The sequence below is a fragment of the Bidens hawaiensis genome, unplaced genomic scaffold (genome assembly GCF_021521415.1).
Source record: "Bidens hawaiensis isolate Kalapana, Puna unplaced genomic scaffold, B.hawaiensis_p1.1 tig00019386_1, whole genome shotgun sequence".
Lineage (NCBI taxonomy): Eukaryota > Viridiplantae > Streptophyta > Magnoliopsida > Asterales > Asteraceae > Bidens > Bidens hawaiensis.
In genome coordinates, this window is record NW_027492945.1 from 18,874 (window position 1) to 43,754 (window position 24,881).

Below are 24,881 nucleotides of genomic sequence, written 5' to 3' on the forward strand. Positions count from 1 at the left end.
TCTCATATATTTGTCAAATAATCCCTTAATCATCAAAGAATAATTTCAACGGGTTATTGGTCTTACCAAACCCTAATAGCCCTCAAATGGGTTATAAGATCTTATTTATTGGTAAACACTTTAATTATCAAACCCTAATTTAATTTATCTCATTTACGTGTTCTCCGTTGCTGGTCTATCATCTCCATCGACGGTTAACTTCTGATACTACCCACCACCGTCAACTACATCAACGTCCCCTTTTTCATTAGATAAATATTTGTGTTCATGTTTGTTCATTTAAAAAAATCAACATGCTCATGTTCGTTTATGTTTATTCATTACAAATCTAAAAACCTACACATCTCAATTGAAAATACCCAAATGCTAAGAAAATATAATAACAAACTAATATATATATATATATATATTAAATTAAAAGAAAACTACGTTATAAAATAAAATAAATCATCATAAAATAGCAAAACGATTAAAACAAAAACTTAAATAAACCCCCGTAACACGGAATGATCAAACTAGTCATGTTATATATCTATAATATATATAAACGAAAACATAAAAATCCTACGTGTCGTGATGTGGTCGCTCTCCCTTTTTTTGGAGTCACTAGATTTGCTTAATTTTTAAATGGAGGCTTCTCATGCATTTGACCCGAATTCATGGGTATGGGTCTCATCTAACTCAGATATTTCTTATACGAGTTATAAAATCTCATTAAATTAAAAACCAATCTCACCAAATATTTGTTTTAAAAAATTCTATAAAGTAGGGATATACTAAAAATTAATATCTAATTTATTTAAAAAAAGATATATATTATTTATAATTAAAAAACCAATTTTATAGTAAAAAAAAATAAACGGGTCTTCGGTCTCATTAAACCCTATATAGCTTTTAAACCGAGTTATAACATCTCATTTATTTGTTAAACAATATATCATCAAACCATAAATATATTATTAACTTTCATACAATAAAAAATTCAAAAAATAAATAAATATTAAAAACAAATAATACAAAACAACCCTCGTAGTATATATATATATATATATATAATGGTTCAAATAAAAAGAAGTTGTTTCCTAAGAATGGTAAGAACCAATAAAATTTTGACATTTGGCATTAAAATCTATAGTGAAAGAATAATTCTAGAAAACTATGTCGGTTATAATGGTGAAAGAGTAATTATAGAAAACTATGATGGTTTTTGGTAATTTTAAATCTCAACCATTGATTGATATGATCCAATGGCTATGATTTATTCTTAATCTTCCTATCAAACTAATTATTTTTAGGATAACCCTGCCATATATATATATATATATATAAGGTTGGTATCATTTAAGAACTCTAAAAAAGTTAAGAACTCTTAGGAACCCTTAAAAACCAAACAATTTTTTATTTTTTTTATATATTAACATTATTTAAGAGTAATTTTATCATATTTTATATAAAAAAATTTGATTACATATATTAATCACAAGTTTACATATATGTAAAATTTATGTACTAACAAAGTTACATAGGTGTTAAACAAAACATAGATATGTATAAAAACTATTTTTTCAAAATTGTAATCATAAATATATAAATAAAAAATGATAAAATTACTCTCAAATAACGTTAACATACAAAATTTTTTATAAAAAACGTTAGTTTTCAAGGGTTCCTTCAAGTTCTTAAATAATTTAACTGCTCTGTATTGATACTCATCCTTTATATATATATATATATATATATATATATATATATATATATATATATATATAGGGGAGGGTTATTTTAAGAATCATGGTGAGTTTTAAGAACTTTAAGAACTCAATTTTGAACCACACATTTAATTAAATGATATGAAATATGTGGCTGAGATTAAATTTAATTAAAAAATAAAGCAGGAGAGAGAATAAGTATTTTTGATAATTACACAAGTTTAAACGTTAGTTACACATGTGTAAAAAGTCGATTCGGTGTGAAAAAATACCGTAAATTTTTGTACATCACTTATACTTACGTATTACACATGTGTAAAAAAAATTCGAAAAAAAATTGTTACGTTGAGTTCTTTCGAGTTCTTAAAACTCAAAGTGGTTCTCAAAAGAAATCAATCATATATATATATATATATATGGTAAGGATTTTAAGAGAACCCTTTGCAAATTGAGAACTTTGAGAACCATTAAAAACACCTTTAAAAAATATTTAAAAAACTCATTAAACAAAAAATAACAAAAAATTTAAAAAACCAAAATTCTTATATTTCAATCCGGTTTCATTAAAAAAAACAAAAAATTAAAAAAAAACGTCGTATTATACATATATGTATAATTTTATTTAATCTTTAGTTACGTAATATACACATATGTACAGCATTATTTATCTTAAATTATACATCTGTGTATAAAAAAACATGTAAATGTACATATATGTATATATTATACATATGTGTATATGATTTAGCTAAACCGAGTTTTTTTTATGAAACCGGGATGATAAGATAAGACTTTTAGTTTTTTTACTTTTTTCGTTTTTTTTATTTTATGATTTTTTTATTTTTGGATTTTTTGTGCTTCAAAATAGTTCTCACAGTTCTCAATTTTCAAAAAATTCTCTAATGATCCTAATCCTATATATATCTAACTATCTATATAATTGCCTACTATGAAATCCTACGTGTCACTCTCAGGTTGTTCCCTCCATTCTCTAGAGAGATTGCTTGATTTCTAAATGGAGACTTCTCATGCATTTAACCTGAATTCATGGGTATGGGTCTCAGCAAACCCGGATAACACTTAAACGGGTTATAACATCTCATTTATTAGTGAAATAACCCCTTAATAATCAAAGAATAATTTTCACGGGTTATGGGTCTTACCAAACCCTAATAGCCCTCAAATGGGTTATAAGATCTCATTTATTGGTAACACTTTTATCATCAAACCCTAATTTAATTTCTCTCCTTTACATGTTCTTCGTTGCTGGTCTATCATCTCAATCGGTGGTTAACTTTCGATACTACCCACCACCGTCAACTACATCCACGCCTCCTTTTTCATTAGACAAATATTTGTGTTCATGTTTGTTCATTAAAAAAAATTAACATGCTCGTGTTCGTTTATGTTTGTTCGTTAAAAATCTAAAAAACCTACTCACCTTAATTGAAAAAACCCAAACGCTATAAAATATATTAACAAACTAATATATATGTATTAAATTAAAACAAAATTACGTTAAAAAAATAAATCATCATAAAATAGCAAAACAATTAGAAACAAAAACTTAAATAAACTTCCGTAACACGGAAGGATCAAACTAGTATATATATATATATGTATATACACGTGCTCTGTATCACAACAAATATATGGCGATTAATGGATAAAATAAGTCAAATAAGACGGTTTAATTTGAAAAATCAAATAAGACGGTTTATTATATTATCAAATAAGGTGTTTCTCTCTAATAATTTGAAAAGGTCCAAATTTGACTTTTAAATCTTAAATATAACGGTTTTCATTAAAACTGCGCTTTTCTAAAACGTCTTATTTGATAAAATTTTTTACTAGTGATTATAATTTTAACTTTTAGTTATATACTGTAACATTTAAAGGTACTTTTTTTATTATAATATATAAGATACAAAGAATTTCGAAGGACAAATTTTATTAAAGGTTTTGGGTCTACATATTTTAACTCTATTAATAACCGAATATGCGAATATTTTGCGCGGTTTATTAAAATTAGACGAGTGTGTAAATAGTCATTTTTCATAAAAATTTCAATTTCTAAAAGTAGTTTTAGAATATTGATCCTTTTATACATAACACAAATCGAACTATATCTGGATAAAAGATAGCATCTGCTTATTAAACATAACTTTGTTTTAATATATTTCACATGACATGAATTTAAACTGAGGACCAAGATTCTAAACTACAAGAAGCAACAATCAAAACTCATAACCCACCACCGCCACTGCCGTTACCTCCCCTCCCCCCATCTCCACCTCACTGCTCCACCCTTATTTTGCCACCATCATCACTCATTCTCGGTTTTTGCTTATTTGGTCTTCTAGCATTTCATTTTCTGGGCGATTTGTTTTGAATGACATTAGTTTGGAGGTTTTGATAGTAATGCCCGCCAGGTGTTTGATTAAATGCCAACACCAAATTTTATTTTAATTTCCTTTGTTTCCAAAAACAAAAAAAGTTTTAATTTCTTAAGTGATTTATGAGGGCATGTGGTGGAGAGCCCGGTCCTAGCTCGGGCACGGGGATTTGGCGTTGCCCCCTTAAAAATTTTCATGTTTGCAAAGATGGTATCCCGGGATACAAGGGGTACTCTAGGTTACTCATGCATTTTCAGCGGGATCACTTCAATGTAAAGGAAAGGAGAAATCAGTTAAATGAGCGTCTTGCTTCGGACTTGGAACTCTACAATGACGTTGTCGAAACCTTGCGCTTGCTTAAGAACTGGTTATGCGGGGAGTGCATGGCCCTGCATGCCTTGAATAGGCCTTGTCTGCACGGAAAAGAAGTTGTTAAATGCACCCCACGTGCAGGAGGCGACTTTGATTTTATTGTGGGGATCCCTCAACCCCGCGATTCGCAGGTGGAACTTGGGAGTGGTAAGTCTGAGACGTTTGTGGTAGATGTTACTCTCCTTGAGCGCGTCCTCGCCATTCCTATTACCACTGTCAAGAGTATCCTGCCCGCGTGTCGCATGGCTCTTGCCCAGGCTTTGTCAGGGGGGCTCCGTAAAGTGGTAGATGCCCCGAGGTCTATTGAGGCTTGGGTTAAACTTTTGTTGTTGCCTCGTTGCGTGTTACGTGTTGTCAAACCGGCTACTAGGCAAGAACGAAGGTCCGGTAACAGGAAATCGCTTCAATGTAGCTCCATTATGCGGGCTTTGGTTGTTTGGAAAGATGGGGCAGGTTTAGAAGAGTTGGTGCTGCCGCTCCTTGAACTTCCAGTGATGTGGGATTGCCAACATAAAGAAGAGGGAGGGGGCAATATCAAGCAGTGTCTTCGGAAAGTAGCGGACGGCCATTACACAGCGGCGATCAAAGTCCTGTGTTCATCCGGGGTCGCGCCTGCCGGGGGGGGATACTTTGAGAGCATTGATTGATAAACATCCTGTGGTGGACCCCCCCGACCATGCCCTCCGTTGTGCCATCGGAACCAGCCTTGCGGGTGGACGGTGATTGTGTGTTGGAATGTATTAAAACATTCACGAAAGGTACATCTTGTGGGAGGGATGGTTTGCGGGCCCAACATATTTAGACGCTTTCTGTGGCCAGGGGTCTCCGACCGCCTCCGGGCTCTTAAAGGCCATCACTGATGTTGTCAACTTGTGGCTTGGGGGGCTTTATCCAAAAGTTCTAGTGGAGTTCATTGTTTCGGCACCGTTGACCCCCCTGTTGAATCCTGACAATGGAATTAGACCCATCGCAGTGGGGGCATTCGGAGAAGATTGGTGTTGAAAGTTGCTATGAGTAAAATAGGGAAAAAGGTTGCTGCTTATATAGGGGATTTTCAATTCGGGGTTGGGATCCCTAATGGGGCAGAAGCGGTATTGCATAGTGCTAACAGATTTTTGAGCGCATTTCATTCTGACGGGTCCCTGGCTATGCTCACTGTTGATTTTTCTAACGCCTTCAACGAGGTGGATCGGACGACCCTTCTCATGGAAGTTAGCTGCGTATGTCCATCCATCTTCCAATGGGTCCAATTTTTATATGCCCGCCCCGCCCGTTTATATGTGGGGGATACTCATATCGGGGCTTTTACTGGGGTGCAGCAAGGGGACCCCCTTGACCCTCTTCTTTTTGCGTTGGTCATTCATTCGCTCATCCTTAGGGTGCAGGGGACCCGTCCCTTGCCCTTCCATGCTTGCTATTTAGACGATGGCACTATTATTGGTAAGGCTGAGGAGGTCGCTAGAACGTTGGGTATTATTCGTTCAGAGGGGGCGTCTCTAGGGCTTAGGCTTAATATTCGAAAAACAGAGGTTTTTTGGCTGTCATGTGATGATTCGAAGAAAGTGTCGGGTTTATTCCCTGGAGAGATTAGCAGGCCTGCGATGGGAGTTAAACTCTTGGGGGGAGCGGTTAGTCGGGATGCAGGGTTTATTCGGTTTTTGGTAACTAAAAGAGCTTTGAGGACGGTTGAACTTATGAAACGCCTGCCGGACCTGAGGGACCCCAAAGTGAGTTCCTTTTGTTACGCTCGTGCATGGGGGTTGCTAAGTTAGTGTTTGGGCTCCGGACCTGTCAACCTGAACATGTCAAAGAGGCTGCGTCCATCTTTGATGCGGGCCTGCGGGGGGCAATTGAAGATATTGTTGTGTGTGGAGGACCGCATTTTGGGGACCTCCAGTGGAGGTTGGCTTCCTTCCCTATGCGTTGCGGAGGCTTAGGAATTTTCTCGGCTGAGGATGTCTCCGCATATGCATTTGTGGCTTCCAGGTCTCAGTCGTGGAAATTGCAAGACCACGTCCTGCGAAACGCTGGTGTTACGGGGGTAGATCCTGACTACTCTTTTGCACTTGGTAATATTGGAACAACTCTCTCGAACCTTGATATAGGCGGTTTTACTGATAAGGAGACCACCCCCAAGAAACCTCAACAAACCTTGGCGAGTGCTCTTTATGGTAAACACGTACATGATTTGGAGGAGCGATTCGATATGACCCCGAGACAAAAGGCAGTTTTAGCTTGTCTCAAGGGGGCTCATTCCCAGGATTATTTTACTGTTGTGCCCATTGAAGGTCTTGGGCAACGGATATCGGCAGTTGAATACAGAGCCATCCTTAAATACCGGCTTGTAATTCCCCTTTTCCCTCCAGATGAATTATGCCCCATTTGTAAAAAAGCTTGTTTGAATAGATTCGGTGAGCATGCCCTCCACTGTAAGGAATTGCCGGGATTCAAGTATCGTCATGACTGGGTTAGAGATGTGTTATGGGATGTGCTTAGACGTACCGGGATCTCAGCCAAGAAAGAGGCACCTGTTAACTTTTTGACTGATCCGCGTGAGGGAAGATCTACCCTGCGTCCTGCGGATGTTCTTGTGTTTGGCTGGGCAGGGGGTAAGCATACGTGTGTTGACCTCACTGGGGTGTCCCCGTTGGTAGGGCTGAGAGATAGTGGCTTCGTACCGGGACAGGAGGTTTTGAGAGCGGAGTCTAGGAAGGTTGCTAAGCATGAGACATTGTGTTTGGAGAATCAGCACGTGTTCATTCCATTTGCCTTCGACACTTTTGGATCCCTAGCTCCCGAGGCGGTTCGCTTCTTGGAGCGGGTGCAAAAGGTGGTCTACAGTGACTGGCAGAGCCCGAGGAACCAAGGATTTATATTTAGTAGAATGGGCTTTGCGATTCAAAAGGGGATAGCGGCGCAGCTTGTTGCTCGCTTACCCATTATCCAGTTTTAGAATGTGATTTTGATTCATTACATTTTCCTTATCTTATAATTGTTGTCGGTTCCACTGGAGTAATAACGAGGGACAGGACTTGACTTTTGAAGTCTCCTCATGTCCATATCAACTCGAGCAGTACCCTGTTATGGGTTCATATAAAGTTTTTCTTGTAGTGAGATCGATGTTTAAATTAAACTACTTCAGTTCTCTTCATGGCTTCCATTTTCTTGCAAACCTTTTCCTTTGTATACTTATTACTCGTTCTAACATGCACCGCATCCCTGTTAAGCCTTGATGAAGAGTGTTTAGCGTTGCATGAATTCAAGCAAACCATTCTTCATCAAAATGATGATGCTCCGGGATTTCAGAAGTTAGATTCTTGGAAGAACACCAAAAGCAATACATCAGATTCTGATTGTTGTTTGTGGAATGGTGTGGTGTGTAGCGATAAGGGCCATGTAATCGGGCTTGATTGGAGTCAAGCTTTCGCAGTGGAGTTATCAACTCTAGTAGTACCTTGTTCAAGCTTGTTCACTTCGAATGCTCAACCTCTCGATGAACAACTTTGCTGAATCGCAAATTCCCTCAGAGATTTCTCGGCTGAATCAATTAAGAAGCCTCGATCTCTCTTATTCTGGATTTAGTGGTCAAATCCCAAATGGAATTTCACACTTGATACGACTTTCTTGGTTAGATCTATCAAGGAATCCCCTAAAGCTTCAAAGCACTGGCCTCGAGTATTTGTTGCAAAACATGACTAGACTTGAAAACCTCCTTCTCTCTGGGGTTGATCTTAGTTCCTCCGTACCTCGTTTCTTGGCAAGCTTTTCTTCTTTGAGGTCTATGGAACTTGATGATTGTCAGCTTAAAGATGAATTTCCGTCCGAAATATTTCACTTACCGAAGTTTAAATATCTTAGCATGCAAAAGAATGCTAATCTCACTGGTTTTTTGCCTCAATTTCATAACGCCACCTCACTTGAGTATCTAGATCTCTCTTGGACAGGTTTTGCTGGGATTATTCCAGAATCCATAAGCAACCTTAACCACCTGAATTACTTGTGCCTTCAAGGGTGTCATTTCTCAGGGCGTATTCCAGGTTCACTCCCTAATTTGACACAACTAACATACTTGTATATTTCTGAAAATGGGTTCACAGGACTAGTCCCATCATTCGCAAGTGTTACAAAACTCATAGTTTTGGGAGTTAGTTATAACAATTTCGAGAAGGGAAGCGCATACGATTGGATTAACAAACTTACTAAGCTTAATGCACTGCTTCTAGCCCGTATGAACATACATGCAGAATTCCTGCCCTATCTTACAAACCTAACCAAACTTAGTTTTGTCTCATTGGGGGAAAATTTTATTTATGGTAGTATCCCATCTTCATTTATGAACCTAACCCAAGTAACATACCTAGACCTTGGAAGTAATCAATTGCAAGGAGATATTTTAAGCTCGTTTTCAAATTTCAAAAGTCTTGAATATCTTATCATAGGCTACAACAATTTAAGTGGAACATTGGGCCTAGACTCATTTTCAGAACTCAACAAACTCAAAGCTTTGAGTTTAGATGGTAATAGCTTAACATTTTTAGCTACCACCAACTACACCAATGACACCCTACCAGAATTGAAACTTCTAGGGCTGTCATCATGCAACTTGAAAACATTCCCAGTTTTTTTGCGCATCCAAAGGAATTTAGAAGTCTTAAGTCTTGATGAAAATGAAATTGAAGGCCTCATACCAAATTGGTTTTGGAATAATAGTCGAGAAACATTAAAAATAATTAGCCTTTCAAACAATTTCATCACAGGCTTTCATCAGCATCCCCATTTTATCCCATGGATTTGTTTGGAACTATTTACGATCTCAAATAATCAGCTACAAGGGTGGCTTCCAATTCCTCCGCATACCATAGTAATTTATGATGTCTCAAACAATCATATGATAGGAGAAATACCAACATGGATATGTGAATTGAAATCCATTCGAATCCTAGATTTGTCTTTTAACAAAATGACTGGAACCCTTCCTTCATGTATAATTAACTTATCTAGTTCTTTATGGAGATTAAATCTGAAAGCAAATCACTTTCATGGACCAATGATGAATATGTGTACACACGGAAGCCTCTTGAAGAATATTGATTTGAGCGAAAATCAATTCACCGGTCAGATGTCAAAATCCTTGGTTAACTGTACCAATTTAGAATTTCTCTCTCTTGCAGATAACTCTTTTAAAGATGTTTTTCCGTTTTGGTTGGGAAATCTTCCCAAGTTGCAGGTTCTTCTTTTAAGGTCCAACAAATTTAATGGTGCAATTCAAGGTCTCTCAAGTATCAGCTCACAATTTCTCATGTTAAGGATCATAGACATTTCCAACAACAATTTTAGTGGCCAATTGCCTGATAAGTCATTCCAAACATGGAATGCAATGAAATCTGTTGATCTTGGTGGATCATCTGACATGGGATCCGATTTTCTTTCCAGCACATTTGTGCGTTCTCAAATTCGATACTCAATGATGCTAACAAACAAAGGTGTCAAGAGAGAGTACTTGAGAATTCTAAACATATTCACAGCTATCGATCTCTCATGTAACAACTTTGATGGGCAGATCCCCAAATCACTTCAAGATCTTCATGGGCTTGAGTCACTTAATCTATCCAACAACTATTTTAGCGGGCGTATATTCCCATCTTTGGGAAACCTAAGGAATCTTGAATCTTTGGATCTTTTCCAAAACAAGCTATCAGGGCAAATTCCTCAACAACTGTTGCAACTTGGCTTTCTTGCTTTTCTGAATGTGTCATTCAACCATCTTGAAGGGCCCATACCTCAAGGGAAACAGTTCAATACATTTGAGAATAATTCCTACATGGGAAATCCGGGATTGTGTGGGAATCCATTATCCAAGGAATGTGAGAATTCAAAGGTACCAACAGTATTTCGAACAACAAGTAGCAATGACTATGAGTCTCTCTTACCAAGTAGCAATATTGATTGGCTGGTGATAGTATTTGGAGTCAGTAGTGGTTTGATAATTGGAATTGTTATTGAAAACTTTGTATACGCAAGGTATGGTGATGGGCTCCTTGAACGATTCGGGTTCAGGAAGGCGAGATGGGTAAGGCCATTAAGGAACACAAGGAGAAACTGATGTCCTATTCTGATTTTAAATATCAAGATGAATAATTGCACTTTATGCTTCTTTATAACTATATATGTTTTAAATCATGTATTTATAGTTATATGTTTTAAATCATGTAATATGTAGCTGTACTTTGTGTCACAATAAAAAATTGTTATACATGTTTCTTACAAGATATTTGATGCATGTTTTATTTTTGTATGTGTTTGGCTATGTCATAAAACTCGTGACTTTGTAGGAAATTTTACATGTACGTGTATACAGCATGCGAAAGCGCATTGATTGGATGGAGACGGTTTTCAATAATATAACAAGTTAATTAATTAATTGCTTTATGGAATACAATGATTGCATGCTATGTTGCATAAGGGAATACCAAGAATGCTCTGGTTTCTTGGCATGCTAGAAACGTTGACAAGAACAATGCTTATATGTTAATTTCTAATGTGTTAACGATTGAAATCACATATAGTGTCGTGTAATGTTCTTATATCAGGATTTAAATAATCCGAGTTGGCCCGTGAAGCATTAAAGCCTTAAAGGTGTTTAGATCAGGCATGTAATTATTGTGCAAGAATTTTATGAAATAATAAGTACAACGGTATACATGTAATAAATAAAATTACAGGTTTAGTATTGTAGTAATAAATAGAAGTTGGGGGAAATAAAATTACAGGTTTAGTATTGTAGTAGTTAATAGAAGTTGGGGGAGCCAGTTGTGAAATCATCAACTAACAGTTAGTTGATAATCTTGTACTTAACTCACAAACTGTTGTTATGATATCCCCAAATGTATATATATATTTCGTATTTAATAACACCTAGTTAGTGATATAATTCAGTCACTAAACTAGTTGTATAATATATTTACCTACTAAAATTAAGTGTTGAAGCCACGACACTTGAATAACAGAAAAAAGTAGCAAAAAATAATATGTGAAGATCTTTATATAATGAAGTTTAGTGATTCGAGAGAGGCTAATCTCAATCTCAATTCACTAATAATCCAAAATCATGAACGACTGAAACATTAAACATATCTATATGGTATAAATAATGTAAATAGCCATAAATATATAACTACTCACTAATTTACTTTCACTAAATTTCTGGAAGTAAAAGTCAAGAGTTGTTATAATTAGTGTTAAGGACAAAATACAACTATTTTGGCTTTATATTAAACTTATTTATATCATTGAATTTATTTATATCAAATTAAATGTGAAGCAAAACGATTAAATTTTGCAAAGTACGAACCTACTTTTTATTAGAAGGGTCTTGGATTTTTCAATCGTTTTAGGCCACTAAAATGTTTGGACCGCCACTGATTGTCTAGTAAATATACTGATGTTTTTACAAATATATTACCTCTACATGTTTTTATATTTTTTTGGGTGTGAAAGTTGCAAAAAAGTTATACAAATTAACATAAAGAAAAAGCTACAAACATGATTCCGCTCAAGCCCAAAAAGGGCTTGAGCCGATAATAAAAACGAGCCCCTTTTGTAATTTTTTTTCTCTTTTGATCGTATGATCATTCATATATCATTTATGTGTAGCATAGAATACGAATGATTGTAAGTAGAAACCAAAATCGAAGAGGCGAAATCATGGAGTACCAAGATCGAGGCCACCGAAGGCGAACTTCAACTCTTTTATCAGTTTGTAGTTACTCTTTCTTGCGGACTGTTACAACGTGAATAGTAAGTCACGAACTCAAGAACCATTATAATGGGAAATTTTTGCTTGCTTCAGTCTCGGGTTTCAATGGGTATATATCACTCCTTTATCTGATCAATTTAAATGTTTAAGTTTATAATATAGTATTAAACTATTAATATAGGGAAAAATTAAACTGCAAAGAAAAAAAAATGAGAAATATGAGAAGAATATGTGACCAAAAAAAACCCCTAAACATAATAACTCAAAATATAAAAAAACGAAAAAAAACAAAAAAAAAACTAAGATGCTTCCCCGTCATTCCCGGTCCAAAACAAAACGACGAAAAGACACAATGACGAAAATAAATAAAAAACACAAGGATAACTAAAAACCCCACAATAGATCGCAAATATAACATAATATGCCGAACAAAATAATACAATGTTGATTAATATAACACAATATCATGAAGAAAACACAATGTTAAGGAAAAAAACACAATCAATGACAAAAATAAACACAAAAAACAATGATAAATAAAAGACACAAGATCTTTTTTCCTTAACATTGTTTATTTTAGAACGGGAAAGCCGGTGAAACCATTTTTGCGTGGTGTGTAGCAATCAGGGCCATGTGATCGGGCTTGATTGGGGTAGAAGCTCTCTCAGTGGAGTTATCAACTCTAGTAGTACCTTGTTCAAGCTTGTTCATCTTCAAGTTCTCAACCTCTCGATGAACAACTTTGTTGAATCTCAAATCCCGTCAGAGATTGGTCGTCTTAAGCAATTAAGAAGACTCGATCTCTATAATTCTGGATTCAATGGCCAAATCCCAAATGAAATATCACACTTGATTCAACTTTCTTGGTTAGATCTATCATGGAATCCCCTAAAGCTTCAACACCATGGCCTAGAGTATTTGTTGAAAAACATGACTAGACTCGAAAGCCTCCATCTCTCTGGGGTGGACCTTAGTTCCTCCGTACCTCGTTTCTTGGCCAATTTTTCTTCCTTGAGGTACATGGAACTCGATAATTGTCAGCTTCAAGATGAATTTCCGTCAGATATTTTTCACTTACCGACCTTGAAGTATCTTAGCGCTGGAAACAATTCCAACCTCATTGGTTCCTTGCCTGAATTTCATAACGGCACCTTACTTGAGTATATCGTATTGGATTTAACAGGTTTTACTAGAAGTATACCAGAATCCATAAGAAACCTAAACCATTTGGAACACTTGTCTCTTGAAAGTTGTCATTTCTCAGGGTGTATTCCAGGTTCACTCCCTAACTTGGCACAACTCACTTACTTGTCTCTATATGACAATGAGTTCACCGGATTAGTCCCTTCATTGGCAAGTCTTTCGAAACTCACTGTTTTGGCGCTTGCTTATAATGGTTTTGAGAAAGGAAACGTGTACGATTGGATTAACAAACTTACTAAGCTTAATAAATTGGATCTTGATTATATGAATATACACGGTGAAATCCTACCCCTAGTTGCAAACCTAACCAAACTTAGCTTTTTCTCAATGTCTCGAAATTTTATTATTGGTCGTATCCCACCTTCATTTCTGAACCTCACCCAACTAAAAACTATAAACATTGAATTTAATCAATTGCAAGGACAACTTTCGAGTATGTTTTTGAATTTCAAAAGTCTCGAAAATCTTATTATGGGTCATAACAATTTTAGCGGTACAGTGGGCCTAGATTCATTTTTAGGACTCAACAAACTCAAAGAATTGACTGTAGATGGTATTAGCTTGTCATTTCTAACCACCAACAACTGCACCAATGAAACCCTTCCAGCATTGGAACATCTAAGTATGTCAGTTTGCAACTTGAAGGAATTCCCAGCTTTTTTGCGCTTCCAAACGAAGATGAAAGTTATACTTCTCGACAACAATGGGATTGAAGGCCTCATACCAAATTGGATTTGGAATAACAGCCGAGAAACATTACAAGTGATCAACCTTGTGGGCAACTCCATCACCGGCTTTCATCAGCATCCCCAATTTCTCCCATGGATTAATTTGAATGTGTTTCTAATGTCATATAATCAGCTACAAGGGCAGCTTCCAATTCCTCAAAACACCATATCTTTTTACGATGTTTCAAACAACAATCTTATAGGAGAAATAACACCATGGATATGTGAATTGAAATCCCTTCAACTCCTAGATTTGTCTTCTAACAAGATGACTGGAATCCTTCCTCCATGTTTAGGTGACTTAAACAATTCGTTGTCAATTTTAGATCTGAAGCGAAATAATTTTTATGGGCCGATGATAACTACATGTACGCGTGGAAGCCTCTTGAAGGAGATTGATTTGAGTGAAAATCAATTTACTGGTCGGGTGACAAAATCTTTGGCTAATTGTACCAATTTAGAGTTTCTCTCTCTTGCCGAAAACTCTTTTAAAAATATTTTCCCGCTTTGGTTGGGAACTCTTCCCAATCTGCAGGTTCTCCTTTTGAGGTCCAACAAGCTTTATGGTTCAATTCAAGGTCTCTCAACTATCAGTACACAGTTTCCCAAGTTGCGGATCACTGACATTTCTGACAATGATTTTAGTGGTCAGTTGCCTGATAAGTCATTCCAAACTTGGAATGCAATGAAATCTTTTTATCTTGGTGGATCATCTCCTATGGGATAACAGTTCATTATTGAAAGCACAATGGATTTTACGTTTCAATACATGATGACGTTAACAAACAAAGGTGTCAAGAGAGAGTTTCAAAAGATTTTGAACATATTCATAGCCATCGATCTCTCATGTAACAACTTTGAAGGGCCAATCCCACAATCACTGAAGGATCTTCATGGACTGGAATCTCTTAATCTTTCCCACAACCATTTTACCGGTCATATTTTGCCATCTTTGGGAAATCTAAAAAATCTTGAATCTTTGGATCTTTTCCTAAACGAGCTATCTGGACAAATCCCTCAGCAATTGTTGTAACTTGACTTCCTTGCTTTTTTGAATGTATCCTTCAACCACCTTGACGGGCGCATACCACAAGGGAAACAGTTCAATACATTTGATAATAATTCATACTTGGGCAATCCGGGATTGTGTGGGAAACCATTATCCAAAGAATGTGAAAATTCAAATGCACCAACCGTACTTCAAGTTCCAGCAACAAGCAGCAATGAGTATGAGTCTCTTTTGCCAAGTAACATAATTGATTGGATGGTAATATTATTGGGAGTTGGAAGTGGTTTGGTAATTGGAATTCTTATTGGGAACTTTCTATATGCAAGGTACGGTAATTGGCTCCTTGAACGATTCGGTGTCACGAGGAAGCACAGATGGGCAAGGCCATTAAGGAACACAAGGAGAAACTAATGCCCATTTTGATGTTAATTTCCAAGATGAATAATGGCACTATATGTTTTTTCATAATTATATGTTTTATATATCTTGTAATATGTAAGTGTACTCCGTGTGACAAAAAATGTGTGCTGTATTGTTTTTTCTCAATTTTCTGAATATCTAATGCTTTTTTACTTTTCTGTATGAGTTTGTGTACGCTATATAAACCGAACTTTGTGGAAATATTTACCTGCAGGTATCTTTAGTTGGCAAAATGTGGAAGTACTGGTTGTATGGAGATGGCTATTAAGTATTAACCATGTAAAGGGCAACTTGGTAAATGTGAATTGCTTTATGGGATACAATGTTTGCAAATGATGTTACATATGGGAAGATCAAGAATGCATTAGAGTTTCTGGAATCCATGCAAAATGTAGGATTATTACTTGATGAAATCATCTATAACACATTGGTTTCTTGGGATGCAAGAAACGGCGATAAGAACAGTTGTCATATATTAATTTTCAAGATGGTAAACGTAGGTTCGAAACCAAATGTAGCATTACTTAATGTTCTAATATCAAGATTTCAATGATCCGAGCTGACCAATGAAGCATTAAAGGTGTTTAGAGACATGCAATCATTTTCAAAAACTGTTTCATTATGCAGCTGAACCATGTGACGGTTACTGATGTGCTTACGGATCTTGCCGATCTAAGCCTTTCTTTCTTGCAACAGTTTTGTATATCGAGTGTGTTAACATGTATGGGAAATGCCGTGATATAACTTCAACAACCAACGTGTTCGTTAAAATGGAGAACAAAAATACAGTTGTTTGGAACTCGTTAATTGGAATATAAAGCCTTTTTTTGCTAGAAACACGTAAAGTACAAGTAAAACAGAGGTATGGTACTCAAAGCCATATACAACCTCATACACATTAAGTTTATTTTTTTAAATAAAATAATAATTTTCACATCTCACCGCACGACTTACTTTTTCTTTGGGTATCATAATGCATAGTTCTATAACAAGATACTGTAAGGTACCTTACATCGAATCCTCTCACGAATGGCTATCAAGATTGTACAATCTTTTAAATTATGCTGCAAAAAGGAATCAACGCGTCTTTGTTAACCATCACAATCCCGCTTTTAATGAAGTACCCTTCCGTTTCTCTTGCTGCTTCTTGAATAAAATAAGATGCTAAAAATAAAATGGCAGTAATTTACATGCCAAATTCTTTTACTGGGCCCAAACAGGGCCGGCCTTGGGCATGGCAAGGTGGTCGACCGCCATAGGCACGAATTTTTTTTATTTTTTTAAAATTATTGTTTTTTTTATTAAATACAATATGTGTATTTAATGTTTAAACTCAATTACATAACCAATAATTTGGTCTAGTGGCAAATGGTATTACTCCCAACCAAAAGGTTGTGGGTTCTAATCTCATTTGACACATGTTTATAATACTATTTTTAAACAAAAGTTTTTTACACAACTCAAATTATAACCAAGTAAACCCGTATAAAAATTAAATTGTTTAAACCTAACAAAAACTTTTTTTACTTTAGGCACAAAAAAAAATTCGCCTTCGACCCATTTTATCTTTTTTGCTTTTTCGGAGCCGGGCCTAGCCCCAAAAATAAACCGACTTACATGATGTTACCAAATTTTTGGTTTTAATATTATAAATAGAACTATTGAATGAGCCTTGTATATCAACTTCATTTATTCCATTATGAGGCCTATAGCTACTGGCTAGCCTCAAAGTACAAAACACTGTTCACAGAATTTACAATGTTTCCATGATGGAAACCAAAATTCTTGTGGTAAACGAATTTTTAAGGGATTTTGTTTTTGTTCTTTTTAAATTTTTTCTCCTGTCAAATAGTCACCAATAACCGATATATAACACCATAACCTAATCCAAAAACTATAGTCAAGGCCACCTGAAAGAAAAAAAAAGAAAGAAAAAAAAAGGAAAAGGAAACAGCTAACTGAATAAGTATCAGTTAAACAAAACATGAAGTATTTAAACAAAATTTGTTATTTAAATTTAGAAAATATGAAACAATAAACTGTAAACCCCAAATCCTTTTAAACAGGGAAACTAATCTTTTAGTGCTAAGAAAGTACTTTTATCGAACACAAAGACTATTTAAAATGGGAGATCGTTATAACATGCACAAACATATTTAAATTTTAGTGGTAGTTAGTTAACGGGTAGTGGGTAGTCATTTAATGAGCATTAATTATAATGTCCGTAAGTCATTTATTTTTGAACGACGCACATCATACTTTTCAAATTTAGAATGTCGCTCTCTTACTCTGGACCGATTATGTTGTCTTACTCTGGCCTTATTTGGGCGTTCTCTGGAAAACCATACCGCTTATTGTAACTTAACAGCCGTTATTAAATCACAAGAGCAAAACTCTTATGTAACATACGGTGGGATGAAAAGTACCATTGGCTGCTACTTGAAAGCCATTGTGTTATCATAAGAGCAGAATTCTCTTGCGCAACATATGGTGGGACAAAAGCTACCACCAACTGCTACTTGGCAGCCGTTGTGTCATCACAAGAGTAGAAATCTCTGGCGTAACATACGGTGAGATGAAAACCCGGGTGAGCTCGTAAGGCCTAACTCAAATCCTTCATTGCCATAATCCTTTAAAAGTAACATAAATGGGGATCGAACTTGAGTCTCCACTGAAGAACTCAAGCCTTCCTACCACTTGGCCACAAGTAGGGATTCCGTAAGGCATTTGATTTGATGTTTTAAGAAAAAAATATGCTGAAAAGTTAAAAAAAACGCAAAAATATTTATCTTGACTCCTCTCTAACCCTCTAGTTTACTTCGGCCAACAAATAACCATTGAAACAACATCAGCTTTTTAAACCCTCAAAATGGTTGAGCCACCTCTATAACAAGGTTTTGGGTTGGACAATTTAACTCTTCTAATAAACGAGTATTATGGTGGTACTAAAATTAAGCGGGTTGATCCGTTGAGTTGTTTAAACAGGCATTGTTCATAAAAAAAATTATTTCTAAAAGTAGTTTAGAATGTGATTTTGATTTATTACATTTACCTTTTCCTTTTATATGTGAAGTATTGGATTACAGTTACATAATGTCTGTCGGATCCATTGGAGTAATAACGAGGGACAGAATGAAGGATTAATCTTGAATTATTAGTAAAGTTAAAGGTTTATTTAATTATGTTTTAATTTAGGTATTTGAATTGTAGTAGGTTTAGAAAAGGTGTGTCTTGGAAAGCAAGTTTAGTAGGTCTATAAATATGGTCTAGTTTATTAGTTTTATTGGTGAGAGTTGAGAGAGAGTTAAGAGAGGGTCAAGGAGTCTCATCTCCATGTATGTTTGATAAGTTCGTGAAGTTCGTTTGTTAAGTTCGTTTGATATATGAAAAGAGTCGAGGGTTGTCACCCCAATATCTCGTGTTCGTTTGTTTGATAAGTTCGGTTGATTCGATTGTTTGATCCGCCTGGGCCAACAATTGGTATCAGAGCTACGGCTCGAATACATGGAAAGTTTCGTATTATTTCAGTTTGTCCGGCTGAGAGGTTTTGGTATTAAGTTTGTTCGGTTGTTCGTTATACGGAAGCAAGGGAAAAGAAAGGGTGCTGCACATATTTCAATAGTGTCTTTATTAATTTGTTGGTCAAAGGAATTGCAATTTATTTCTTTTGTTTTGTCGTTACTATCAACAAAAGAAAAGGGCAGATTGTTTTTATTATTTTTTAAACCTTGATGTTGGTTTTGATAATCCTTGGAGCCACCATATTTTTGTGTTGCTTTAGTGTTAGCTGTTGATTCTTTCATCGATTAACTACAAAATTATTGAAGTCCAATATTGGTGAGGTCCATTAAATACATCCGTTAATTCTGATTAGAAGAAACCGAAGAACAATTTGATCACCGAGTCATGGCCAATGATAAAGAAGCAGGAAGTTCGGGAACAATGAAAGAATAGATAGATGGTTTTGTGCTACAAGCACCAAAATTAACGTCGACCAACTATGCGTCATGGTCGGTTATGGTGAAAATTATTTTGGGTGCGAATGGTTTGCATGATGCAATTGATAAGGAAAAGGGGACTGGAATTGAAGAAAGAAAGAAGTTTATGGCATTGGGTGTTATCTTTCAAACCCTACCTGAAGATGTGATGCTTCAGATGGCTAAGTATTCGGAACCAAAAGATGTTTGGGAAGCATTAAGAGTTCGTTATCTTGGTGCAAAAAGAACTCAAAAGGCTCGTGTTCAAATGCTAAGAACCGAGTTAGATGCACTGAATACGGGGGAGACAGAAAGTATTGATGATTATGCTGCGAAGTTGGGTGGAGTACAGTCAAAGTACAAGAGCTTGGGAGCGGTACTTGAAGAAGAGGTTTTGGTAAGAAAGTTCTTGAACTCTTTGCCGGATAAATATTTACCTGTTGTTTCTTCGATGGAGCTACTCGCAGACATCGAAACAATGGCGTTTGAAGATGTGGTTGTACGTTTAAAGGCATATGAAGAAAGAAACAAGTTCAAGAATGTGAATGGAAGTTCGTCCCAAAGTCATCTCATGTTTACTCAAACTGAAAAGAAAGTTGAAAACTACCGAGGACATGGTAGAGGTTGTGGAAGATACAACGGACGAGGAAGAGGGAATCCAAGATGGAATAGTGAACGTAAGAATGATGAACGGGTGAATACCGGAAAAGGAACCCTGGAAAATGGGAAGATAGAAGGAAGTATGTAACGTGCTACAACTGTGATAAGATTGGGCACTACTCGAATGAATGTAAGGAACCAAGCAATGGGAACGATGAAGTGAATTTGACAAAGAAAGAAGATGATGTTGATCCTTCTTTGTTCATGGCAGTTGGTTCAATAAAGAAAGTAAGTTTGAATGAAGAAAGGGTTATCCCTGGTGTGTTTGAAAATGATGAAAAGAATGAAGGTACATGGTACTTAGACAATGGTGCAAGTCATCATATGTCAGGAAAGAAAGAGTTTTTTACTACCTTGGATGAAGGAGTTTTGGGTCAAGTGAATTTTGGTGATGGATCCGAGATTGAAATCAAAGGTAAAGGTAATGTGACTGTGGTAAGTAAGACTAGTGAAAAGAAAACGTTTTATGATGTTTTCTATATCCCTAAGTTGAAGACCAATCTTCTTAGCTTGGGAAAGTTAGATGAAGAAGGATGTAGGATTGAAATAGCCAATGGGATATTGAGGCTATATGATCAGAAAGGGAGATTGTTGATTAAAGTTCAGAGAAATCTGAATATGACGTACAACATCAAGCTTCTTGTATGTTGTAATTCTAATAAATTTGAAGATGAAAAGAGTGAAAGTTATGATGTGAAACCGACTATGAAAGTGAAGGATATTCGGTTTGGGGACAATCCTGAATGATTTGTTTGGAGTTCGTGAAAGTATTGGTCAAGAACGAGTTGATGAGAAGAAGCGAGTTGAGAAAGAAAATGACAATGTGGTTTCAAAGTTAAGTACGGAAGGAACGAATGCTAAGTTTGAAGAATCGGTGAAGCAAGTATGCTATAGTCAGTTGAAAAGAAGAAATAAAAGTAAGAAGATGAATAATTCAAGATTAGAGGGGTGAATGAAGGATTAATCTTGAATTATTAGTAAAGTTAAAGGTTTATTTAATTATGTTTTAATTTAGGTATTTGAATTGTAGTAGGTTTAGGAAAGGTGTGTCTTGGAAAGCAAGTTTAGTAGGTCTATAAATAGGATCTAGTTTATTAGTTTTATTGGTGAGAGTTGAGAGAGAGTTAAGAGAGGGTCAAGGCGTCTCATCTCCATGTATGTTTGATAAGTTCGTGAAGTTCGTTTGTTAAGTTCATTTGATATATGAAAAGAGTCGAGGGTTGTCACCCCAATATCTCGTGTTCGTTTGTTTGATAAGTTCGGTTGATTCGATTGTTTGATCCGCCTGGGCCAACACAGGATCCTGGCTCTTGACTTTTGAAGTCTCCTCATGTCCTTATTAACTCTAGCAGTACTCTGTTATGGGTGTTTATATAAAGTCTTTCCAGTAGTAAGATGTTGAAATTAAACAACTTCTTTTCATGGCTTCCATCCTCTTGCAAACCTTCTCCTTTGTATACTTATTACTCTTCCTCACATGCTTCGCATCGTTGTTAAGCCATGATGAAAAGTGTTTAGCATTGTTTGAATTTAAGCAAACCATTCTTCATTAAAATTATGATGCTTCTGGTTTTCAAAAGATAAATTATTGGAAAAAGATCAAAATCAATACATCAGATAATGGTTTTGTTGCTGATTGTTGTTTGTGGGATGGCGTGATGTGTAGCATAAAGGGCCATGTGATCGAGCTTGACTGGAGTAGAAGCTCTCATAGCAAAATTATCAACTCTAGTAGTTCCTTGTTCAAGCTTGTCCATCTTCAAATGCTCAACCTCTCGATGAACAACTTTGTTGAATCTAATATCCCCTCAGAGATTGCTCGACTTAAGCAATTAAGAAGCCTCGATCTCTCTTATTCTGGATTTAGTGGCCAAATCCCAAATGAAATCTCACACTTGATGCAACTTTCTTCATTAGATCTATCATGGAATTCCTTAAAGCTTCAAAGTGTTGGCGATCTACCATGGAATCCCCTAAAGCTTCGAAGTGTTGGCCTTGAGCATTTGTTGCGTACCTCATTTCTTAGCCAATTTTTCTTCCTTGAGGTCTAAGGAACTTGATAATTGTGAGCTTCGCGATGAATTTCCGTCAGAAATTTTTTGCTTCCCGAAATTGAAATATCTTAGCATTGAAAACAATTCTAATAGAAGTTGCTCCAGGAATCACTTCACTTCCAAAATCATTAGCTCCAGGGAATTTATCTTTAAGCAAATTCAACATCACGTCTTTACTAACAACATAAATACCCATACTATCAATGTAAGGTATTTCTTTAGCTCTCTCTTCGTCGTCCCAAAATTGTAGTATCAACTTTCATAGCTTTCAATTGTTCTCCTTTCGGTTTCTCAGCAAACTCAATTACACGCCCTTCTTCATCAATCTTCATCAAACCAAACGCCGTAGCACGTTTTTCATCCATTGGTAGAGCGTCTACATGCCTACAGTGTTCTCTGTGAGCCTGAATAAATCTCTCATAATCCATACGGTATAAGTGATCTCCAGCAAGGATAAGGATAACTAATATGGGAAAAAGGACTCTATTTAAAAGCACGCTATTTTGAGCTTTTAGTTTAACATTTGTGATCGAGCCGGGGGTCTCACCGGAAGCAGCCTCTCTAACCCTATGGGGTAGAGGTAAGGCTGTCTACATCTTACCCTGCTCAGACCTATCATAGATTTGCTATTGGTAGGATATACTGAGTATGATGATGATGATGATGATGATGATGATATGAGTTTAACATTTGTGATGGTCATTTAGATCGGGTGTGTTTGATAAGGCGTGGATATATGTCAAGCGCTTGTTCGAATCCTCTTGTTTACATTAATGTCTGCAAACAAGTTTTGATTAATACCCTGACCCTAAACAAACAAAATTTTATACAGTAAAACCTCTATAAATTAATAATGTTGGGACCAAGAAATTTTATTAATTTAGCGAGATATTGATATATCGATAAATTAATAAATTATTAATTTAAAGAGTTGGCTTATATTCGTGAGCAACTCTCAAATTAATGTATCTACCTTCAAAATGTCCATGTCCATGTCAGCATAAAATGGATATGAATAAGTTGTTAGAATATCCCGGTGTAAATAATGAGTGTTACGAGGTTCAAAGCATTGAAGAAATTATGGCGGATACCGTTTAAAATCTATTTGATGATGATTCAGTACCTTTGGAACTGGTCACTCGAAAGAAACATTGTAAGCGCTAACAACTCTTCACAACTTTCTGTTGCAATACGAGAATAAAGTGCCTCTACTCTTTAAGTGCAGAGAGATTTAAAGATAAACTTAATATATACTTAAAGTTTAAAAAAAACAAGGTACTATAGATTCATTTTTTAATAGGCGATCCAAGAAATTTGGAATATTTTAGTAATTATTAATTTATAGTTTTGTTGGAACCAATATATTTATATTAGGATTTCAAAAAAAAATATTTTTATTATTTTATCGATTGGTCCCAAGTTGGGACCGAACAAATTATTCAAATATCGAGTATTAAATTATAGTAGTTTTACTGTGTGTTTATTTTTCACAAGTTTAACCCATTTCTACATCTTTGGTCATTTAACCCATTTCTCCTATAACCTTGTGAATAAACCCTTGCATATTATTACATCCAAGTCTTCTAAAATTCTCTCTAACCCCTCACCTCCTCTCTAGTTTTCGACCCACTCTCACACTCACATAAGATCTGAGATCTCGGTCCAACTAGTTGTTTCTGCCAACTAGTTTTGAGGTTGATCCAAGAACAACTAGTACTTAGTTTGTTTGTGTTGTTTGATCCGGTCACGGAACCTACAATTGGTATTAGAGCTTTCAGGCTCTATTAGTTTTAGATCTTGGGTCACAACCTTGGATTTTGGTCTTGTGTGTGAAAAGATGGATTTTTCGAGAAAATAAGTGGTTTTCGTGTTCTTGTGTTCTTCAAGTTTTAAGAAAATAAAGTAGTTCTTGTTCAAGATGATGGTAAAAGTGTGTTAAAGTTTGTGTTTGTGGTTTGTGAATCACAAAAAGATTGTGTTTGTGTTGGTGCATGTGAAAGAATATTTGAAAAGTTGTATTAAACATGCAAATGGTTATGTTTAAGAAAGGTGTTGGAAAGTTGGTTGGTAACATTCTTCTTTTGGGTTAAAGAGAATTCAAATACAATTATTGTTTTTGGTTGGACCCGAATACAATTCATCCATTCAATTACACTCCTTATACTCGCATACAAGTTGAAACTCGTTCACATTGACAACTAGCTTACAAAGACTCGCATACATCACCTCATTCATTCACAATCCCAAGTCGCATACACCTTGGTCGCATTCATTCCTTAGTCGCATACAATCATCATCATCATCATTTGCATACATTCAAGACTCGCATACAACTGCTACTCGCTTAATTTCCTCACTACTCGCATACATCCACACTCGAATACAATTTATTCGCTTACAATTGTCTCCCTTCAGTCGCTTACAACACTCGAATACAATCATCGTAAGCGACCCTTGCCATACTCGATTACAATCATTCCTTGTGTAAGCGACCATTGCCAATCATTGTAAGCGACCCTTGTGACACTCGATTACAATCATACCTTGTGTAAGCAACCCGTGCCAATCATTGTAAGCGATCCTTGTGACACTCGACT

General features: G+C 35.8%; 1 protein-coding gene and 1 pseudogene across 1 annotated transcript; both read left to right on the plus strand.

Annotated features, from left to right (window-relative positions):
* The first annotated feature begins 7,961 nt into the window (after positions 1 to 7,961).
* Positions 7,962 to 10,839, plus strand: LOC143558255 (receptor-like protein 6). Its single transcript, XM_077047125.1, has one exon. The coding sequence runs from the start codon at positions 7,971 to 7,973 to the stop codon at positions 10,578 to 10,580; it is 2,610 nt and encodes an 869-aa protein (XP_076903240.1). The 5' UTR covers positions 7,962 to 7,970; the 3' UTR covers positions 10,581 to 10,839.
* A 2,015-nt stretch (positions 10,840 to 12,854) lies between these two features.
* On the plus strand, positions 12,855 to 15,612 carry LOC143558259 (receptor-like protein 6; annotated as a pseudogene).
* Positions 15,613 to 24,881: the final 9,269 nt, after the last annotated feature.